Below are 23,228 nucleotides of genomic sequence, written 5' to 3' on the forward strand. Positions count from 1 at the left end.
ACTCATGTATGTACTGGGTTGAGCTTAGTTGTCATACTCCAGCAAATAGATGTTCGGGGCTGATTTTCAGAAGTGCTGAGCTCTTGGGAGCTCCAGGGGCTCAGAGACATTTCCTAACAGCAGAAGGTTGATTGTTATATAGGCCTAGGCAACTTGACAGCATTCCCGAATCCTGCCTCATGTAAATCAAGGGCAAAACTACCAGCAGGGCCAGGATTTCACCCATTCAACACTTCAGCTAACCCCCACCCACAGCCAAAGCAAACAAGGACTGGTTACAAGAGACGCACCTTGATAACCTGTTCTAACAGCACCGGATGGCTGGCCTGGGTCTGGTCTAGCAGAGCTGTGCCAATCCCTTCGCAGTAATGCAAGGCCTGGGAGGTGAGACCATAGTCCGCCAGGCGTGCAGCGTAAAGGAGTTTATACACCTTGGAAAAGGAACGAGAAAAATGACTGTCCAGGCGAGGAGAAGAAAAGGAAGGAAGAAGCAGCCCAGTTGCTCAGAAGGTGAGGTCCCTGTACAGCCTTGATGGAGGTGTCTGACTCAGAGGCAGCATGGTCCAGTGGGTAGCACACAGCACTGCAAATCAGGAGACCTAGAGTCTAGTCTTGTCTCTGCTTTGTGACCTTGAGTAACTTCCCTCTCTGTGCCTGTTTCCCCTTGCCAGTCTTCTCTATTTAGACTGTTGGCTCTTTGGGGCATAGACTCTCTCTCCCTATGCATCTGTGCTGCACCTAGCCTAGTGGGGGTCTCTCAGTGCCTAGACAATGAAATACCAACTTGCAGTCAAGGAGGGAACAGCCCAGCCCTATTGCAGCACCATGCCATATCTCGGAATTCCGCATTAACACGTCCGCTTAGAAAGGCACAAAATAGAGACAGGCTCAGTTGGTCATGTCTTAGGTGCAGTGGGGCTGAAGGTCTCATTATGATCTGTAAGGGGTGTCTGTCCATATCAAAAACCCACCATCCATTGCAGCAAGCTAGCTGGCTCGGCTCACCTCAGGCTCGCGGCTGGAATTGCAGTGAGGCTGGTTTTGAAGTCAGGGTAAAGATGTGCCAGCAGATCTGTGGGGGAGGACCCTAGCCAGAAATATTTATTTATTCACCTGATTTGTGCAACGCTTGAGGCTGCAGCAGCTGGGTGCTTATGCACAATGTTAAAAGTACATCAGTTACGCATGGCTATTAGAGAAGGGAAAGCTAGGCAAAAACTAAAGCAGATAAATACGTGTGGCACTCTGCCCTGAAACTTGCTAGACTCATGCTCTGATGATCTGTGAAGGGGAGTGAATTCAAAAGACCCTCCATTGAGGAAGCTCTGCTGAGCCCAGGGAGGGCCTGATCTCTCACTGCTTCGCATCTGTGCAAAGCGTGTAACCATCACCGTTCTGCTTTGCACTTCCTCTGCACTGGCGTGAAAGGCAGCGGAGACTCAAGTCCTCCAGGTGGATTTCAAGGGCAGCCTCTTGCAGAGCACATGGCGGTGAGTCTAGCTGAAAGGTGATTCTTTGCAGTTTTGTGTAAGAAAAGAAGAGCTGCAGCCTCCTGGGTCACTAGATGATAAAGGAGACTGAGCACCTATGGACCCTACAGAACCCCAAGGCTGTGAATCACTTGGGACAAAAGCAGCCAGGCACTCTCAGCAGATAAGCAGCATCAGCACTTTCTCCATGACTCCAAATGCTTCCCCTTGCCCTCAAGTCAGGTAAAGAGCTGTAAGTTGAGAGGGAGGTTGGACTAGCCAGGGTTGGAGTAGCAGGGGGCGTGGCAGGTCAGGGTTATGATGGTGGCAGTGTTTAAGATTGGACGTGGCGAGAGGTTCTACAGGCCGGGACAGACAGTGATAAATAGCAGTGACACTAGTAAATGTGCCTGGATCCCCAAAGGGATTTAGCTATTGTAATGCCTAATTTTTAGGTGCCTAGAAAATCACTGGCACAACAACGGGAGCCACAAAGCCTGAGTTAGGCGCCTAGACTCCCTATACAATGAATGGGGAGACACAGGAGTAGGGCTGGCTCAGCTGCCATGGAGAAGCCAAGACAAGCCCAAACAAATAACTGCTGAAACAACTATTATGAATGTGTTTATTGTAAATAAGCGAAGCAGAAGCTAACTACACTCACTGTTGTGGGTATGTCTATAGTAAACACAGTAGGCAGAAACACCCTGAACCGAGATGCTTGCCTTACACATTCTGCAAAGCGATTGGTCTTTACGTGTGAGATATATAGAGGTTAATAGCTAGGAAAATGTATATATAATATGCTGTGTGACATGAATTGGAATTGTGGTATCACCCTGTACCTAGCCAGCGTGGATGAAGAGCTGTCCCATGCCTAATTAAGTAACCGGAGTGACGAGCTGGAGTCAAACTGAGTTTCAGGGGTCCCAGAGAACTGGATGAAGTGTTCTCCCAGAAGAGGACGAGGTGCTCTGGATAAGCCGAGCGGAAAAGGTCTCGGAGGGAATCCCAACAGTAGGTGCCTTAGATTGCGATCCATGAAAGCCAGCATGTTGGTCAATGGGAGACGCCAAAGCAGGGATGTGCTCTAAGCCCTGCCCCCTCACAGAGTTCTGAGCCTATGTCCAGGTTGCAGGAAGGCGTCTATCTCCGCTAGTGATCCATAAATGGGGGGAAGATAGGCCCTCCTCCACCCAAGCCACATGTGGGACCCGATCTGGTAGGCACGCCTAACTCCATGCAAAACAGCTGAGGGCGGGGAAGGAGGAGCAGATACGGGAGGCTACCAGTTCAAGTCCCCCCCTCTACCTGATGAGGAAAAGGGATTTGTAGAAGGATCTGCCCTATGGGATAGTCTGATGTAGGTTTCCCTTAATCTCTCCTATTGAGGTTGTGCCACTTTAATTAAATACATGAATAATTAAATATTAATTGGGCCAAAGCAAGAATGACTCTAAAGCCCAGTGGTTCAGGCCCTCACTTGAAAAGTGGCAGAGCCCTGTTCAAATCCCTTCTCATCAGGCTGAGGGGGGACTTGAACCAATGGTCTCCCACATCCAGGGTGAGTACCCTAACCATTACAGGTTATAAGGGAAGCTCTCTTCCGACCCCTCGCTGTTTTGTATGGAGTTAGGCATGCCCACTAGATCAGGCCGCACACACGTTAGGCGGACAAACGTCTATCTTCCCCCAGGTTATGGATCGCTCTGGGCATTAGATGTGAGACAGTAGTCTGGGTGTCTACAGTGAGCCAGCAAACTCAGAAGGCAGAAATTTTGGCACCTAGAGAACTTTTACAGTGCAAATTTAGGCCCCGAGTGAGTTTAGGCACCCACAGGATTAGGCAGCTGCTGAGCAGGGCTTTTGTGGACAGCAGTGGGGCCTAAAAATGGGCCTTAGGTGCCTAAGTCTGGGGGTTAGGTTCCTAAGTCCCTTTGTGGATTCAGGCCAGGGACCTCTGCCTTTCTATAGTTCCTTTCATCATTACCACTTTACAAATACTACATAAAGCCTCACAACCCCACAGCGACACAGGTGAGAATTAGCAAATTCTTTATATGGGCGGGGAAACTGAGGCACACAGCCATACAACTTGCCAATGGCAAGTCCTAGTCCCTTATTCTAATGACTAGATGACGCTGGCCATCAACGGAGCTGTATGTAGTACCCTGGTATGGAATAGCAAGGCACCCTTCAGGTGAGGACGGAGATGCATTGGCACAGTAAGGGTAGGACTGAAAGAACAAGGGCACAGCAGGGCTGGCATTGACATGCACTGGCAATACTGGGTGAGGAAGCTGGTGCAGTGCCTGCATGTACTTTGCCAATACTAATGCATCCTACACTTTCACGAGCTCCCAATTCACTTCCCAGACATAGAGGGGATGAAAATCACCTCTCACCCTCAACTCTGGGTTATAGAAATTGAGACATTGTCCTGAGCTGTCTATACTGGGTGAGGATGTACCCAGCCAGCAACGGTTGAGGCTGAGGATGGTGCTTAGACAGGAGATGGAAGAAGAAGAAAAGAGAAAATCTATCTGTAAACAACACTGGGTGAAGCAAGGCATGGAGGATAGCAAAGTTCTTTAGGGACCATTTGAATGCAGAACGTAATTTTATACCATAGTCTGTGGCAACAGGCATATCAGAAATGCATTAGGTTGTGATTTGTGGAGAGGTTACATTACAGCACATTGATCACTTGTGGCTCTGCGCATCAAATGTACTGACTGTACCTGACTGTTTCCATTACCTGGAAGGAGAGGATGAAGGATTTGGGATGTCCCAGCATCTGACAATACTCAAAGATTTCAGTCCTTAGGATAGATTCCGTCTTGGCAAACTGTACAAATGTCTGACTGAAAGGAGAAGGCAGAGAGGTGAGGTCAGGAACAGAAAGCAAGACTCTTCCTCTCCATGATAAACCTGCATGTCTGGGATACGGAATGTCCATCCCTCACCCCACCAATCTTCAGAATGTTAAACTGACTAGGAGCAAAAGTGAAACTGATTAATGCCACAGCCAGTCAAATCCCACCAAAAAAGCTTCCTTATAAAGCAGGTAAGCACCAAACCCATCCACACAAACCTTTAAAAGCAAAAAGAACAGGGAGTACTTGTGGCACCCACAAGTACTCCTCATTCTTTTTGCTGATACAGACTGACACGGCTTCCCCTCTGAAACCTTTAAAAGCAAGGACGTGACGAGGTACGGCAATCTTCTTTAACATCCTATAACACCCACCCCATTCACTCACAGACACACTCCATGCAGCACTCCCTTGCCCCTCCAGCACATGCAGACCCACAGGCACACCCCAAATCCCTCTAGCTCACACAGCAGCAGAAAACCTCTGTAATATTAATAAGTGTTTACTAGAGGCACCTGTGCATTGTTTAAGTGTGTGACATGGTATTTGTAAATGTGGCAAGTCTGAAACCTCCATGATGCTAAAAAGGAACAAACAGCATAAATGGCAAAAAGCAAATTAGATTGTTAAAATCCTTTCACTGGTAGTATCTGGACTGCTAGAAACATGCAGGAATTTTTTAGTAAGTAAGATTTCTGGCTGGGCCCTGAGGGAGATGGCCTGCCTTGAACTCTTTGAAAATCCCAGCCCTTAAAAAATATTTTGTCCCTTTACAGTAAACTACTCTATCTACCACACTCAATCAATGGGGACCTGGATTCTACTAGGCAGCCCTGCAGACTGTGGGCCTGCTTTCCACTGCCTTTTACCCTCTGTGCAATTATTCACACCTGTGCACAGCGACTGGCAAACATTGCCATTCCAAGTGGACAGCTTTTTACATCCACTTTGCCCAGATGTAAATGATAACTCCAGGCAGCAGTGAATCAGACCAAGTGAGATGGGGCTGCTGAGCAGTGACCTTCATTCGGAGATCCAGAGCAAAGAGCCCCTCCAAATGAAACAGATCATTACTCTCTTCCAGAGAAAAGAAGAACAGGAGTACTTGTGGCACCTTAGAGACTAACAAATTTATTAGAGCATAAGCTTTCGTGGACTACAGCCCACTTCTTCGGATGAAGAAGACAGAGCTGAAGTCACTTCAGTCAGTAGCCTGGTTTTTAGAACCAGGAGTCTCAGTGACATCCAGTGGACAGTTTGGTTAATGGCAGGTGGATTCTCCCCAGCCGACACCTGGGGCATACACCCAGTCTCCAGTTATTGATATATGTGGGTGGGGGTATTTATGTTTTTGGGCTTGGAAGGCAGAGGGTGGGCAAGGAGGAAAACGCTCAAGTGTGTTAAAACATCTCCCCACATTATCAAATGTACTGCTGCCCAAACACCCGTCTACCTCAAGCACTGCACACTGCTGCTGCCTGGGTGCTGGGCTGCTTCAGTGCATCCCCATGAATGTGACTACAATGAAAGGCTCAACCCGCAAATCCAGGAGGTAACATGGCTGCCAAGCATAACCCCTTCAGTGCCCTGTGAGCGTCAGAGTTCAGTGTGTCTTTCTTTCCATGGACCTACTGTGTATCCTTGAGAGCATCCCTTGTCCTTTCTGTGCCTAAGCCCCTCCACCTCTAGAATGAGTGCCAAGTGGAGCTCCCTCCAAGGCTCTTTAGAACTTGGGCTGGGCCTCCCCCATTGTAACTAGCTGGCTCAACACAACCAATAGAATACCCAACAGCGGCATTTTCAGTCACCTAGGGTGCAGCGATTTGGAGCGCTGCTCCAGCTGCGTGGTTGCCATGCCATTGAAATGTGACCCGGCCACCCCTCCATACAGACAGAGGAACAACTGGTCCAATTTCATTGAGTGGCATTGTGAACTGGCACATGGGGAGTCTGTTCCTGGAGTGCGGGGGAGTGCGCCAAGAACTGGACTCCTGGTGGCACCAGCTCACATGGTATGTGAGTAAGAGAGTGGGGAGACTCCCCAGCCAAGGGAAACATGGGGTCCCTGTGGGGTGGGAGGAATGAGCAGGGGATGGAACAGGGTCTTCAGTATTGGGGGGAGGCAGGGACTGGAATTTGTCCCCTCAAGAAATCTCTGAATTGGCACCATTGATAGTGCCACTCTCTGAATGGCATCATCATTCCCAATATACCTTCGACCATTAGCACAATGCACAGCGCTCTAGCGAGGTTAGCAGGGAACTCCTGAGTCTTGTTCCCAGCTATGCCACTGTTTTAGAGATGGCCTTAGGTGCAGCATTCCACCTTTCTGTTCCTAAAGTCTCTGCCTGGTAACATCTTCAATTAAAATGGAATGTTAAACAACAACAAAAAATAAACTATAAACTAGATCTCCTCCTTGGAAGGGAGTGTTAGTTACTGTTTGTAAAGCCATTGGAGATCCCTGGGGGAGCTGTTCTGACTCCTAAGAATGACAGCTGTAAATATTTGCAGGAACCTGCATGCTTGGCTTACTCACCTGGGGTCACTGCCCAGCAAGACAATGTGGTCTGTCTTAACCCCGTAGTGACCAAAAGGGACATTCGCCATTAGATAGCAGAAGTGAGCAGCTTCTATTAACCCTCTCCCAGCTGGACAGGAGAAAAGGGACAAAAGCCAGTCACAACAAAAATACACCTTCAAATGCGCACATGACAAAACAGCTGTATCCATCTCCCCTCTCTGCCCATTCAAGACCCCCAACCCCGAGGAAACCCCCACACCCTACGTCCTCTTGCACGGCTGTTATTTTGCTAGTCATCAAGTTTAATTTTCCATTAGATGACCTGACTGGGTGGCAGAAGCAAGTGTCTGGCTCCCATTTAGCTTCTTCGGGATGTTTCAATGTAGCAAAATCTGTGGCGAGGCTTTCTACCATTGTCACCGCATAACTGGCACTAAGAATAAGCCGGTTAAGTCTCTCTGTCAGCCATATCTGTGACTCATGCACTAGGGCAGAGGTATGCATTTCAGAGCCTGCGATAGGGATATTTCACCAGCAGGAGTATACAGTGTCTATTATCTGATTGAGCGTGCAAGGCAGAGCAGTATTCCCATTCCTTTCCCTGCCACCCTGCACACCTGTCTTTTCACAGTTACTTACACCCATGTCTGCACATATACTGCTGTACGTCCACACACACACACACACACACGTTACATTGCCCTGGAACATGTTGGCTCGTTGTATTAAAGGCAGCCAGGCACACAGGTATATGGGCAAGGGTATGCATGCAGATACTGGCCTGTGGGCACAAGCGCACAGACACGCAGTCACAATTGCGTACACTACACAATTACATGGAAAGGAGCAGATGCACAATCTTGTCAAGACTCACAAACATACACATCTGTTCATAACAGCTTACATAGCCCCTGGTGCTGCCAAGGCATCTTATGGCACTTTAATAGAAGCTGTGCAGTAATTTAGTAATACAGTCATGCGGCTTAGCTAAAGAGGAAATAAAGGGTTGTTCAGCTTGGAAGCAAGAGGTCACCCCAGGGTCACAGTGTAGGGAATTCACAAGAGAAAAGGCTGCTGCACCAGTCCCCCAGAATGACCTATGCAGGGGCAGGCGAGACCAGTGGCTGGCATCTGATGGCTCAGGGGTGAGAAGGCAGCCAGTACCTCTCTGAATGTATGCAAGTGGCCCCAACGCATAGTTCCTTCATGGTGGGCAGTGAGTTCACAACAGCATGAACTGCACCCATTTAAACCACTCCATGATGCAAACTCACTCCCAACTGCATGCAAGGAGCACAAGCCCAAGCTAGCCAAGAGAGCTGAACAGATATCCACTCACACCACCAATTCCACAGACACACAAATCCAGGCTGGCCAAGAGAGCTGAGCAGATCCCAGCCATCCCACCATTCCTAGGTGTGCTCACCTTACCCTGCAGGCACCTTGTCAGCCACCTGTTCTCACATGGCCTCTCTCTGCCCCACTGAAGTATATGTCGGGGTCCATACACATAGACAAAAATTAAAGAACTGAACTTGGCTTCTGCAGGAGGGAAGCCTGGGCCGGCGGGAGCTCTGTGTGCTCAGCGTCTCGCAGGGCCGGCTCCAGGCACCAGCTCAGCAAGCAGGTGCTTGGGGCGGCCAAGGGGAAGGAGCGGCACGTCGGGCTGTTCGGCGGCAATTCGGCAGTGGGTCCCTCGGTCCCTCTTGGAGGGAAGGACCTGCCGCCAAAGTGCCGCCAAAGAAGAAAGCGGCGCAGTGGAACTGCCACCGATCGCAATTGTGGCTTTTTTTTTTTTTTTTTTTTTTTTTTTCTTCTCTTGCCGCTTGGGGCAGCAAACATCCTGGAGCCGGCCCTGGCGTCTTGGAAAAGCCCTTTTCTAATTTAGGTGTCTAACTTTAGCCATCCACATCAGAAAAAGTTGACCTGTACATTTCTGAGTGGCAGCAAATCTTATTGCAACTGGAAATTAAATATCTGAGCTCCTCTTTTCCAGGTAGCAGTAGTAGGAACTTTCCAGCTCTGCACCACCAATGATCCCAACTGCTGGTCTGAAATGAGCCAGATGGCACTCCAAGTGGTGCTCAGCGCACACTCCCAGCAAGGCCAAGCTGTGTGAGGTGGTGAAGGTGATGTGGATGACTCTACAGTGGGGACAGAACCAAGCTTATTTCCATCAGGGTGGTTTTGAACGTGGGGGCAGCATTAGCCATTAAGTCACCATCCTCCCACCTCCTGTAATAGAGTATACTAAACGTGTGAGCACAATGGGGCGTCCTATCTGACACTAAGTGTGAGCCGCTCAGCTGGACCCAGTCATCACCTCTCCTCACCCAAGGTGTCTCCCATGGCGACGATGGCCCGGTGGTTCAGCTCAGTGTCCCCAACCTGGTTGGACAGCATCACTGCCAGGTGTGGTCTCCAGTCTCCCCACCTGCCATCCCCACAGCACTGGGAGCAGAAACAAAGAAAGATTAATAGATAGTTTGGCTGCTTTAGCTCCTTGATCTGGCCTTTACTAGGTACAGAGCTATTAGAGCATCACAAAGGAAGGAACACTGTCTGTGAATAAAGAAATGAGGTGACTATGTCTGTTCAAGTAAGACCTTAAGGCGGAGGAGGCAGAAAAGCTACAGTGCATTTCTCTTTGCCTGCTTCTGGCTATGGCTTCACTAATGGTGCCTGGCAGTTTGTGCCTTCTGCAAGAAGCCATCGTAATGGCAATTAGTTTATGCCGAGTAACCAAAAACGTTCACCTAGCGTCATGCCTGTGTGTCAACCTCCACTCCAATCAGCTGAGCCGGGCCACCTCAGCCTCCCTGCATTACCTCTGTCCGCCTGAGCTTTCCATGTCCCCCCAAATTCCAGGCCCCTGTGCTCTTTCACGCCTCCACAGAAACTTTCCGCAAGTCAGCTCCATGCCTCCCCCACCTGTGTGCCACTTCCGTAGTGCGCTAGGTTCTTACGCTACATCCCCGCTGTATCAGATTCCTATAGAGGAATGGCATTGTGCTGGTGCTAGCAGGGGACACTAGGTCATACTGGGGTTGTCACCAATCCCATATTCACAGGACAGCCCCCTTTGCACAAATCTCTCCTGTCCCTGTAAGCCAGACAGTTAAAAGAGTTCGACTGTTCACTGTGCTGCCTCACGATGTTGCATTGGCACATGATGATACTGGGTCACCAGGCATCGAGGCAGCGTCCGGACATGCACGTGCAAACGCATCACCGCACCAGGATATGGTTACCCCAGTCTCATGGGGCAAACAGAAATAGGCAGGGACCCTGATCCCACCAGCAGGTGGCCAGATTAGCAGCACAGTGAAAAATGGCCAATTACTTTGCTGTTCACTGCAGTGAACATCCTAGAGGGCAAATTGATGATACTGAGACATTATCCTATGAAGCACTGCAGAGTGCCACTGAGGCCCGCTCTCCTAGCCCATACCAACACAAGGTGTTGAGGGAGGGGAGGGAGTTAGATGCTTTTCCATTCAGTACCAGAGCTGCCTGAGGTATCCTTCCGGACATGAGCTGGAAGAGAGTCTGCAGGGGGTCGTTGAGGGCCAGCGTGCTGGTGAACCTGCAAACCGAGAGCAGAGAGACGGGGCCATTATGCTGAGAGGAAGGAAGGGCCGTCCAGTGATTAGAGCACTAGCTAGTACATGGATGATCTGGGTTCAATTCCTGCTCTGCTAAACTTTGTCTGTGACCTTGGGAAACTCACTTAGCCTCTCTGTGCCTTAGTTCCCCCTCTGTAACATGTAGATAACACTTCCCTACCTTACAGGGCATGTGAGGATAAATACATTAAAGAGTGTGCAGCCTTCAGATAGGGCAGTGAGGGGGCCACGTAAGTACCTAAGAGAGATTGATGGGTGAGCCCAAACCTCCAAGGCAGGGAGAGACAAACAGCAGAAATCCTCCATCCAAGGGCTCAGGTTGTGTGAGGCACAGACAAAGCGGGAGACTCAACAGGGATGTTATGCAGCTGTGAACAGCAGAGGAGGGGGCCAATCACATGAAGGGTTCTTGAGCACTATGCTCTGGCAGCTCCTACCCACCCAGATAGAACCCAGCTGTAGGTCCTCAGGTCCATCTTGCTTGACAGGAATAGGGCATGACCCCACAGCTGGCTTCTCATGGCCCAGTCCAGGGCTTCCTACAGCCAAGAGAAAAAAAAATGTCCTGTTACCATTTCTCTCTCTCCCACTGCTGTGAAAGGAAGGTCCTGACTTTCCAAGGCCTAGCATGGGACCTACAGCCTGATTCCCCTAGCCTAGGGCTTCCACCCATCTGCAGGGAGCCGGGCTTGTGAGAAATGAATTTATTTTTTTCATGGGTGTAATATATCCCGCGAAACGTGGGGCCAGCTCAAGCCTGCAATGGATGATGTGACTGTTGGGTTTACTCATCTGGAGCCAGCTTAGAGAAATTATTCTCCATCACCCAGGCCTCCTTATGTTTATTCCTACCAGTACAAAAGTATTAGTGCTGTCCCATTGACTGCAAGCTTCAGGCTGCCTATTAGTACTTAATGCCACAAAGTCAGAATTCTAGACTGGGCAATAAAGCCTTCTCTGAACTAGAGGTTTTCCCTCCCACCATTGCTACCACCGGTTCAGCTCCAACTGTGATAGCAAACGCAGGAGCTCTTAGATGAGATGCCCTTGGCCATTATGGTTTGGAACACTGTGCCCCAAAAGAGCTGGAACTAGGGGTGCTGGAGGGGTTGCTGCACCCCCTGGCTTGAAGTGGTTTCCTTCACACACGGGTTTTACAGTTTGGTTCAATGGCTCTCAGGACCCCCACTATACAAATTGTTCCAGACCCCACCCCAATCAGGCTTAGCAGTCATGCTGGTTATCGACAGCAGAGCTCCTGCAATTGCTATCATCAGTGGTGCTGCCCTGGTGTTAGCAACAGTGGGACATTTCTGCCCTAATGCCAATTCAGGGGTTAATTCCACAAACAGGGTGTGACGTTATCTGATTAAAATATGACCATATAGATCACTGTTGCTACCGCTATTCTATAATTGCAACAAATCTTGTACAAAGTATGTCAAGTAAGGTGTCTATGGAAAGGTTATGATTTGCTGAATATGATTATGCTATTTGTATGCTATTTTGTATCTGACGTTATGATTATTAGCTATGTACTTGTATTTCAAATGTTTGCTCCTGTGGTAACACCCACAAGGTATTTAGCCAGCACATTGTGAAGGAACTATTCAAGTTGAATGGCCCATCAAAGAACACTTAACTTACAATGGACCATGGAAGATGCCTATCTACACTTAATGAACTTTTCTGGGGACATTCTAACTAGAGTATGGGTAAGTGCCTCTGCTGTGACTAAGCAAAGCATGCAGTATTGTGACTTGCCCATGTGACTCCAAACTCCATCTTGTTACCTGTAATTTTCCACAAACTAGAACAATGGGTTTCCCTTCACTTGGCAGAAGCTAATAAAAGGCCCTTGAAACATCTCCATTTTGCCTCTTTCCTGCTCAAACCTCTGGACTATGGACTTATAATAATGGAAGCATTCTAACCAAGGGACTGAGGACCTTCCAATGATTTGGAAGCAATCATAGACTTAACAAGCCAGCAGTTTAATTCCATCACTGCTACAAGCCTGATCCAAGAACTTTGCAATTGTCATATGTATTTGATTCCTTTAACCAATTTTAACTCTCACTTTTCTTTTTTTCTTTTTTATAAATTAACCTTTAGATTTCGGGATACTAACAGATTGGAACGGCGTGATTATTGGGTAAGATCTGAGTTATATATTGATCTGGGTATGTGGCTGAACCCTTTGGGATCAGAAGAACCTTTTGTTTGATTAAACTGGTTTTAAATAACCACTCATCATTAAGTCTAGTGTCTGGGTGTTGAATCCAGGACTGGAATACCTAAGGAGGCTGCATTTCTGACTTCTTGTTAGCCAGTGTGGTGAGACAGAAGTTTACTTTTGTTGCTGGATTGGTATATGGAAGAATAACCACCAGTTTTGGGAAAAGCAACAAAGAATCCTGTGGCACTTTATAGACTGACAGACGTATTGGAGCATAAGCTTTCGTGGGTGAATACCCACTTCGTCAGATGCATGTAGTGGAAATTTCCAGAGGCAGGTATAAATATGCAGGCAAGAATCTAGATTGATTCTTGCCTAGATTCTTGCCTGCATATTTATACCTGCCTCTGGAAATTTCCACTACATGCGTCTGACAAAGTGGGTATTCACCCACGAAAGCTTATGCTCCAATACGTCTGTCAGTCTATAAGGTGCCACAGGACTCTTTGTCGCTTTTTACAGATCCAGACTAACACGGCTACCCCTCTGATACTTGACACCAGTTCTGGGGTATGTCTGCCCTTTTTCCCAGCAGCTTGTCCTGAATTTGGTATTCTCAGTTGTGATCCCCTAAGGCATGGTGACACAGGGACCTTCCTTAGCCACTACCACCCATTAGAGCCCTCTTTAAAAGACAAGCCAGTGTTAGACTGGGCCAAGGGAGGATTAGCAATAAACGCCACACTGCAGTCAGAGAAAGACCCGGGCCCAATCCTCTGGCTCTCTGAGCCAGTCAGAGTTACAGGAGCACTGTGGAGGTATCACTGTCAGCACCCCTCCCCCGCCCAATCAATTACAGAGAGGGGTTCATGGACCTGGAAAACCCACCTTTTCCTCTGCAGGCAGTGAAAACGTTAGAAAGGGAGCAGTGGGGAGTCTCTGGACACAAGTGTGCATGCACCCTACTTACTTTCTTTCTGCCATAGAAGAGGAGCTTGGTGAATTTCTCCACTCTCTGCTCTGGTGTCTCCATGCTGGGTGGGATCTCCCCAGTGAGGAGGTCTGGTGTCCCGGAGCCCTGCACTGGCCACTCTTCATTGGTCAGGTTGATCAGATTGGCCACTGGCTCTTGCCTTTTATACTTCTCCAGGCGCTTGCAGTCTTGCATCAGCAGCTCAGCTGTGTCTGAGCCCACCATGGACTGCACAGGGAAATAGAGGAACATGAGAACTGCCATCTTAGAAAAGACCAGTGACCCTTTTAGTCAGGTATCCAGCCTTGGCCAGTGAACAACACTGCATAATATGGAGGTAGGTATAAATCCGCCCAAATGCACCACACCAAATTACTCCCCATTACCATACTATGGGGAGTAATTCCTTCCTGACCCACCACTCCTGGTCAGTCTATTCCCTGAAGCATGAGGATCGATGGCCCATATGATTTTTATCCTAGTGAGTGCCATTAAAGAGTCTATTCTTAATCACATATACATACACAATGTTAGTGGAGAGAAAGTCAAGGCAACGAGTCATCAACCAGGGACATAATAGCAAAAATCAAACTTTAGATATCTCAGTGGTCTGGTCCTGATTCCTTCTAACATTCAGTGGCAGACCTCCCGGAGATTGGGTTCGATACACTAATCTCCTTCTGGACAGAAATATTGGCTCCTAAATTAAGTTGACAGTGTCCCTTTAGGTGCTGCTGTTCCACTGGAATACTGGTATTTCAAAGGTGCTGCACCTGGTTTGGGGAGCAGCCCTGGAGAGGTGTGTCTTCTATGTACCTGGTGCTTTGGGCTGCACTGAAGTGGTCAGCATTAATGGGGGAATGAGATGCATTTAAGATCCCCCACAGCAGCACCTGGCTGCTTCAGACACACAAAAGGGATTCTCACAACGAGCCATCCTTAACTGAACCAAAAAGACTCGTAAGGACTGGCACTCATCACAATGCATAAAGAACACACACCCCATTCTGCCGGCAAAGGAGGACCAAGAGTTTCCAGAGCAGGGCTGAGTCTCTGCCTCTCTCAGTCTCCAAATCACAGCTCATGGCTGCTTTGCGCTGGCAAAATGTCATCACATCCACCTTGTGCAAATCCTCCCTGCAGGAACAAGAAAGAGGGTGTTGGCAAGTGCAAGGCAGGACATCCTTAACAGCATAAGGGAGGATTCCCAGAACTCTGTGAGTTATGTGGAGGACTCCAGAAAATTATTCAAGGAGAGGTAGAAAATCAGAGATGTTCACATGCATATCAATAACACCACTATGCATCCGTCAGACAAAACATGTAATAAGGCTGGTTATTACGATTCCCATTTTGCAGATGGCCAAGCCACAAAGATTTAGAATGTATCCGAAATCCCTTGTGTACCTGTGACATTTTTAACCTGATCCAGATCAATCTATCTGCAGAGAACATCACAGCCGATTGGGCTCTAGCACCTACAATGCCACTCCACTAATATTGTCTCCTTCTACTGTGCTATTAACCTCTGGTCCTCAGACTTCCATCCAGCCTCTGTGCTTGCTCAATGCTTTTTGTAATTTCATTGCTCTTCTTCTGTTTTATCTCTCAGCTTTTCTCATGAGTGACTGAACGGCATCTCAGTATAAGCAATGTGATGCAAAGCAAACCTGATTGAACAACGATGGGTTGAGGGAAGATGTTCCCCAGGTCTACACTTACTGAAGCTCAGCTCCCAAGGAGCACAACATCAGGCTTCAGTTCTGCAGAGCGTGAGAGAACTGAAACGCCTGCTCATCCAAACCACTGGTTGTACAAAGATCGTGGATGTCCCACAAGCCCTTCTTACAACCCGGGTTTCCCTGGACTTGGTTACGAAATAACAGTCAAACAATGTTCTCTGAGCATTCCCAATAGAGCAAACCCACAGATCCAACCAACCACATGCACATTTCTGGATCTGGACCTGGACTTTGCCGATGGTCCTTATCTTTACAAAGGGCCTAGCCAAAACCCTGGGTCTGAACACCTTGAGGCTTTGGGGACTTTGAAACATGAATCCAAATTACATGCTTGGGCTCATCTCTAATTCCAGGTGACCATATCCTCCTTTAATGGTCAAGCTGTGTGTGTAGCAGCCTGAAGAGAAGCTGAATGCTGGGACAGAAAGGAATGCTGATAGGGGACATGGTTTACTATACACCTCCAATGGCATTGTACCTGACCAGAGGCCCTGGGAAGGCTCGCATCTCCTCCTGCTCTTTTGTGTCATGAAGGATTACCTAGGAGGCAAGAGCAGAGACTGTGACCAAGGCCCTGTCTGAAAGTTAAAGTGCTTTGGCAAAGGCTTTACTAGTATTGGGGATGCTTTTCTCAAAGCCATCTTTGGGCATACGTGTTATCTCGGAGCATATGCACTGATGTGTTTACCACCTTGATCCACACAACTATAAGAAGCAATTGCCTTTTACGATGGGATCTGGCTCCTATAATTGCAGTCCTTTGAGAGGGAGAAGGCTCCAGCTCAGAGGGGAAAAGGGGCAGATGCTGTGGAACACAGTCTATCTAAGGTGCTTATATGGCTCCCATCGCTGCTATCTTTAATGTATTTATTCTCCCACCACTCCTGGGAGGCAGGGCAGGGCTATTACCCCCCCAGCACAGATGAGGAACTGAGGCACAGGGGACTTGCCCAGGGTCACACAGGAAGTCTGTGGCAGAGCAGGGACTTGAGCCCAGGTCTCACAAGTCCCATGCTAGTGCCCACCAGACCATGCTTCCTCAAATTGTCTCCTAAGAAGAGAGCTGTGACTCCAAGGCCTCTGGCTCAATGGGACCAATGATTTGGATGGCTACAGGATCCAACCTAGGTCACTCACATAGGGAATCCGCCAATAAAAGCAATCTGTGCAGAACCTGGAACTGGGCCTCAGTGTCTCATTCAAGGAACTGTAAGAACCAGAATAGCTCTACTCCTGTGTGAGATCCCTCCATCTGTGCTATGGCCAAGGGCTCCAAAGCAGAGTTCAACCACAGCTTTGGGTTATTCCATTTAACGACGGCAGAGCATGCCGGCAAAACATGCAGCCCGCTGTGAAGGTGCACACAACGTCCTCTGACAGGTTTCAGGGTAGCAGCCGTGTTAGTCTGTATCCTCAAAAAAAACCAGGAGTACTTGTGGCACCTTAGAGACTAACAAATTTATTAGAGCATAAGCTTTTGTGGGCTACAACCCACTTCTTCTTGAGCCCAGGTTAAGGACACTGCTCAACCCTAAAGACTTAGTCACCTTAAGGTGTGGCTAGTTCCTAAGGGCATGTCTCCATGGGGTGGGGGTGGGGGGTTGATTTCTAAAGCGCACTAACATGTTGTTCCTTAACTGGTCTGTGTAGATCAGGGGTAGGCAACCTATGGCACATGTGCCGAAGGTGGCACGTGAGCTGATTTTCAGTGGCACTCACACTGCCCGGGTCCTGGCCACTGGTCCGGTGGGCTCTGCATTTTAATTTAATTTTAAATGAAGCTTCTTAATTTTTTAAAAACCTTATTTACTTTACATACAACAATAGTTTAGTTATATATTATAGACTTATAGAAAGAGACCTTCTAAAAACGTTAAGATGTATTACTGGCACGTGAAACCTTAAATTAGAATGACTAAATGAAGACTTGGCACACCACTTCTGAAAGGTTGCTGACCCCTGGTGTAGATCCTGCTGCACTTTACCATAGCACTATTTGCAACAGTGAGACATGGGCGGGAAGGTAGCTGGCACTGCTCAGGGAAATGGAGAGACGGCACAAAACTCAGATGCCTCAGGGTTAAAGGGGCAGTGTGGGCAGGGGATGGGAGGGTACAAAGGGTTACGGGGCAGTGCGGGCAGGGGATGGAAAAGCATGAGGGGTTACAGGGGCAGTGCGGGCAGAGGATGGGAGGGTACAAAGGGTTATGGGAGGGTACATGAGATAATGGGGCAGTGGAGGCGGGAGATGGGAGGATACAAAGGGGTTATGGGGCAGTGCAGGTGGGTGATGGGATGGCAGCTCTCAGTTGCAGGTGGCTGGGTGGTTGGTTACCTCCAGGCTGTGCATTTCAATGAGGGCAGGCTGCCCATCAGCCGGGGAGTTAGGGCACACTCGGACCAGCTGGCCTCCTGCTCCAAAGCACACTGGCACGTGAGGGAGGGAATACTTCTGCGGTGCCACGTGGTGCGGAGTGGACAGCAAGACTTCCTCTAAACAGCAACAAATGCACACAGAGGTCAGAGCCAGCCCTTTCACAGCCACTCAGCAAGCTTTGTTACTGGGGGAAAGCCCTAGGGACAGCACCTGACACGCTTCCAGGCAGCACCAAGCTTTCTTTGCCAGCTGGTACAGGGGCCAAGGCCCCACAAACTGTGCCAGGCAGAATTCAGGGAAACAGCCCTTCTCTGAGCTGACTGAAGTCCCTACCAAATCTAACACTGGGTTATATGGACATACCCTACAGTACTGCTGGGCGATGCCCAGCATCCCCCTGTACTTTCCACATGCTGCTTTCCAAGTGCGATTTTCTGCACCATTAGATGCCTTAAAAGCTTTTTAAAATCTGGCCCTAAGCATCAGTAATGGCCATTCGGAACTTCCCATGATGCTTTACAGGCTCATATGTGAGGGCAACAGCCATATTCTTATACAGCCCACTGTCCCCACCATGAGAGCGTCTACATGTGCCTGTCCCCCACTCGGACGCCTGGTGCCCTCACCTCACACCCACCTGTTTGAACTGGACTCCAGGTCTCTGAAGGATCTGGGTCGTACTGATTGGGAGAGTCGCGCATGTACTGACTGAGTTCATAGCTGCTGGAGCTGAGGCCAGATTCCTTGTACTGCACGAGCCGGCTGAGCTCACGTGGGGCGGGGAGCTGAAGGAAAAGAGAAGCCACAGGAGCCATGGGGAAAGGGAAGCAGAGAAAATAGCAGCTTGAGGGAGCCAGACGGGGAAGGTGGGAGGAGAGACTGGCAAGAGGGGTGAGAGTTGCTTTGTGTGGAAATGGAGCCATAACACAACAAACACATGTTGCACCTATACAGTGTGACGCTGCCCAGGTTGGCCAGCGCTGGTACTGGACCAGCGCCTGCAGAATGAACAACGAGGGTCTCTCCAGCTTGAGCTAAACTGCTTAGTCTCAAGTTAAGAGCTGTAACCGGCTTGTGTCCTCTGCGGATCTGGCACAGGGGGACAGACATCGCCCCCACTGATGAGCATGGTACAGCAGCGCCTCCCCTCAGATGATCTCAAGCACTTTAAGGTCTAAAACTCTTTTAGTCGTGCTTTGCTTGTTCCTGGCGGTTTTGATCAATATGATTCAGATCCTCCGTTGGTGTAAATCCGCATAGCTCCATTGACTTCGGTGGAGCTATACCAGTTGACATCAGCTCGCCCACTAGCCTACTACCTCTCACCAATCTGACGCAGACACCCCATATGGCTGTCACCTGCTCCTCAGGAAGCAAATGAGCATTTTCTAGATATGTTTTGTCATTTGATCATTTGCAAAATGCAGTCACTCAGACAGAGTCTCCTGTCACTAGTGGAAATAAGCAGTGCCTGTCATAGGCAGCTGTCACCACCTCTTCTGGAAGCAAGTAACCGTGCTGCTGGACAGTCCCCTGGTGTGGGGAGGGAATGGACGAAAATAGAGGTCCTAGAATAACAGAGGGTGGAGAAATCCACCAAGACCAGCCTTTGGGCCAGTTCTAGGTGCAGCAAGGGTGGGCCCTGCCTCCAGATGCCATGGGGTGTGCAACTGACAGCCCTACAGAAGGAGACTTTGTGATAATGATACTAATAGCCCTTCCATCTTGTTTCCAGGTGAGGCTCTCAAAGCACTCTGCAAACAGTAATGGATCAACGCTGGAAGGTGGGGAAGTAACACTACCCCCATTTTGCAAACTGGGAAATTGAGGCAATGGGAGGTGAAGACATTTTCTCAAGGTCACACAGAGAGTTGGTGGTAGATCCAGGGATAGAACTCAGACCTCCTGACTGCCTGGTCCCTGTTCTAACAACTACGCAACACTCCCAAACAGACGGGCTGACAGACACTCTCCAAAATCTCCAGAAGAACCTCAGATCTCCAACTCATTTGTTTCTCTGTGGTTACCTCATATGGCTGGAAGCTGGCATCCTCCACGCAGTTCCCCCGGGCTTCCACCCCAATCTGTTCCTGCCTGGGAGTAGAGATGTACTTCTCCTCATAGGAGCTGTAGCTCTTTGAGCTGTGGGAGGGAACAGAATGCCAAGCCAACATGAGGGCAGATGTGCCATGAGCCGTCCACAGAACCCACTGCAGATGTGCTCATCAAGTTCCAGTACTGATGACTTTCCTAGGTGAAAAGCCAGTGGCACGTGTGCTGCTGCCAGATGGGGGTGAAGACTCCCTCTCTTTAGTCAAGGGAAATGAGAATACACAGAACCGGCTTGCTAGAACAGACAGTCTCCTGCAGAAAGGGACAGAGCTGTAGTTTTGCAGTCCAATGGCACGGATTCTGGCTGCATCCTGCCACGATGAAGAGCTGTGTACTGAGTACTAAGGGCCAGATTTTAAAGGTATTTAGGCCCCTAACGAGCCAGATCGGCACCTAGTGGGATTGTCTGCACCATTAGGTGCCTTAAGAGCTTTTTAAAATCTGGCCCTCAGCATCAGCCCTCCTCTGGCTGCAATCACACAGGCCAAGCCACTGAAATGCAATTCACTGTCATCATTGTTTCCTGTGTGGGGTCAGTGTATCTGGTGCTGGACAGACACAGTCTCTGCCCAGTAACAATTTTTAATCTAGAGGCCTGATCCAAAGCCCTTTAAGGTCAATGGGAGTCTTTCAGTGGGGACCGGATCAGGCCCTAGAAGCGCTAGGATGGCTAGCCCGACGCTAAGCATAGATAAGGCACAGGGAACCCTTTCTCCCCTGCCACATGCACACATCATAATCTCACTGCCTGTGTCTTAGGAAGCTCAGGGTGGGGATATGGCTAGTACTGCCCAAAGCTCTAATCAGCTCCGCAGAACACGTGACTGAGCAGGGCCGGGCCATGCACACTGACAGAGCGATGCTGTGGGAACCCCGGCTGCACCAGGTTTGAAACACAGTAGAGGACGTCCTTGAAACTGACCCAAGAGGCTATTTCAAGAGTGATCTAATGGTGACACCATGGGAAGCTGCAGGAGAGCCAGCGGGCACCGTGTATGCACAGTAACACAAAACAGCTTGGGCCAATGGAGCCGCCGGCTGCATAACTGCGACTGTACTTGCTTGGGTCACAACTCACTAGGCAAACCACAACAGGGTGTGCAGCATGGGGTCCCACTGGCACGTAGCTACTAGAGACATTCCATCCCAGTGCATCTGGGATAACAGCATAACCACGCACCCCCATCTATCACGTGTTATTGCTTAGGTTTTGAAGGGGGAAGTTGGAAACCTGCCTGCAAAGCTCATGCACAGACATTAGGTTCTTCCCTTCCCATTCTAATCACCCTTACCGGTATTGTGCCACATCGTTCTGCCCAAATGGGCTGGTATCCTGGTCATGACGGGAGTCTCTGTAGTAGTTCTGATCCCAGTAATTCATGTGCCTGCCATAAAGATCTTCGTGCCTTGGATCTGCACACTCAGAGAAAACCACCATAAAGATCTAGTATTTTTCTTCAGTGCAATTAGTATTAACGAAGTTTTAAAAGGGACAACATTGAGTCAGGATTTGTCATTTGCACTCCATTGCTTCCAAATTATTCTGCCTAGTTAGTACAATGATATATATATTTGTGTGCGTGTGTGTGTACGTACAATACACACTTATAAATTACATGCACAGTAACAGACATCCCTTCCTTCACATTTCCTTTAGCCCAGAAATGTCATTAGGCTGCTAGCTCTGATCATGCAGCGAAATCAGCATTATCCTACACTGTCTGGGACTAGTAACAACTTGGTGCTTCACCGGCTACATGGCACTCAAATGCTCCTGTATGTCACTGCTGTAGCTGTCTCTCAGAGATGCAAACCCAAGTCAGTGCTCACATCATGAGACCAGGATTCAAGGGCTGAGAATGGAGGCAATGAATTCAGCTCCTCTGGAGGAGGAGAACACCTTGAGATGCTCTTTGGAAAGCCCATCCAATCAAGAAAAGGTGAGTAGCTGGTTCTGGAGGAGGCAACAACCAGCTCTCCTCCTCTAAGAGGGTTGGGCACCATGACATAGAGACATATGTATGTCAGAGAAGGGACGCATCATACAGGGCTAATGCTAAAAGAATGGTCAGGAATTGCCAACACAACAGACTAATAGACTGGCCAGGCTAGCAAGAAACAGCAAGCAAAGTAGTTTTCATTTCCTAGAGGAACGTACAGTACCTCTCTCATGCTGCAGTACTTGGGAGGGTCTGTGATAACCTCTGAAAGCGTAGTCTTCCCCAGAGCTTGGCGATGGGTAGCTCCAGTAGGGGTCCTCATAGCCTTGCCTGAAATGAATCCCAAATATACAAAACAGAGAGGGTGGAGACCCAAAAGGAGAGCAAAAAAAAGGAATCCCCATCAGAACTATATTGGCACTGGGCAGCTCCCATGCCCTCAGATCCAGATCCAAACAGAGGATCAGGAGACAAGTCCTGCATCAGAACTAGATCCAGGGTCAGGACACCAGATTCCATCCAGGATCAGTTCCAAGGTGAAAGGCCAAGGAATCAGGTGTGGAATGAAATGCCGGGTTAGGATTCCATCCCAGTCTGAGATCTTTGGGACTCGGCTGTGAAACGAGGTCAATGAAATAAATGCCAGGGTCTCATCAGCCCTATAATCAGCTGCAGGATCACAGTCAGGGCTATTGTCAATGTCAGAGGTTAGGGTGAGCGTTCTGAAGCACGGAGCAAGAGCAGGAGGTTTGGGGGTCAGATTCCCTTCACCTCCTGTTCTTAACAGAGGAGTGTCGCCCTCCAGGCCACTGGAGTCCTGCCAGCTTTGGTGGAATTCTGGAATCGTTTGGCTGGACACCTCTGGAATATCCCTAGGAGCTCTGCTGGAGGGACCCACCCTCATGAGCAGTTTAGGAGATTTGGAGAAAAGAACCTCTTTCCTGCAAAAATTTGAAGCTGCCATGCTCCTAAGGGGCTTCCCAGTAGGGCCCCCTTCTCTGCTGACAGGGCCGGCTCCAGGCACCAGCCCACCAAGCATGTGCTTGGGGCGGCACCTGGAGGGGGGCAGCGCGGCGCGGCGCTTCGGCCCGAGAGTGGGCCACAACTGGGCTCGCCGCCCTCCCCGCGGCGCTCTGGCCGCTGGGATGAACGGAGCCGCGGAGGGCTCGCCGCCCTCCCCCAGCGCTCTGGCCGCCGGGGAGAGCGGAGCCCCGGCCGGGCTCTCTGGCCGCCGGGGAGAGCGGAGCCCCGGCCGGGCTCTCTGGCCGCCGGGGAGAGCGGAGCCCCGGCCGGGCTCTCTGGCCGCCGGGGAGAGCGGAGCCCCGGCCGGGCTCTCTGGCCGCCGGGGAGAGCGGAGCCCCGGCCGGGCTCTCTGGCCGCCGGGGAGAGCGGAGCCCCGGCCGGGCTCTC

General features: G+C 49.6%; 1 protein-coding gene across 3 annotated transcripts in view; it reads right to left on the minus strand.

Moving 5' to 3' along the window:
• LOC117881365 (protein transport protein Sec16B) overlaps positions 1-23,228 on the minus strand; it is a 46,497-nt gene that overhangs the window by 14,886 nt on the left and 8,383 nt on the right. For all 3 annotated transcript variants that reach the window (XM_034778515.1, XM_034778516.1, XM_034778514.1), the window contains exons 3-16: positions 22,042-22,148; positions 21,171-21,298; positions 19,794-19,908; positions 18,404-18,551; positions 17,725-17,882; positions 15,868-15,929; positions 14,649-14,784; positions 13,645-13,875; positions 10,937-11,034; positions 10,374-10,455; positions 9,203-9,320; positions 6,885-6,996; positions 4,228-4,333; positions 291-431 (exon numbers count right to left, since the gene is read on the minus strand). In XM_034778515.1, the coding sequence (XP_034634406.1) occupies positions 291-431; positions 4,228-4,333; positions 6,885-6,996; positions 9,203-9,320; positions 10,374-10,455; positions 10,937-11,034; positions 13,645-13,875; positions 14,649-14,784; positions 15,868-15,929; positions 17,725-17,882; positions 18,404-18,551; positions 19,794-19,908; positions 21,171-21,298; positions 22,042-22,148 (1,742 nt within the window). The remainder of the gene's footprint in view (positions 1-290; positions 432-4,227; positions 4,334-6,884; positions 6,997-9,202; positions 9,321-10,373; positions 10,456-10,936; positions 11,035-13,644; positions 13,876-14,648; positions 14,785-15,867; positions 15,930-17,724; positions 17,883-18,403; positions 18,552-19,793; positions 19,909-21,170; positions 21,299-22,041; positions 22,149-23,228) is intronic.

The sequence above is a fragment of the Trachemys scripta genome, chromosome 8, assembly GCF_013100865.1.
Source record: "Trachemys scripta elegans isolate TJP31775 chromosome 8, CAS_Tse_1.0, whole genome shotgun sequence".
Taxonomy (NCBI): domain Eukaryota; kingdom Metazoa; phylum Chordata; order Testudines; family Emydidae; genus Trachemys; species Trachemys scripta.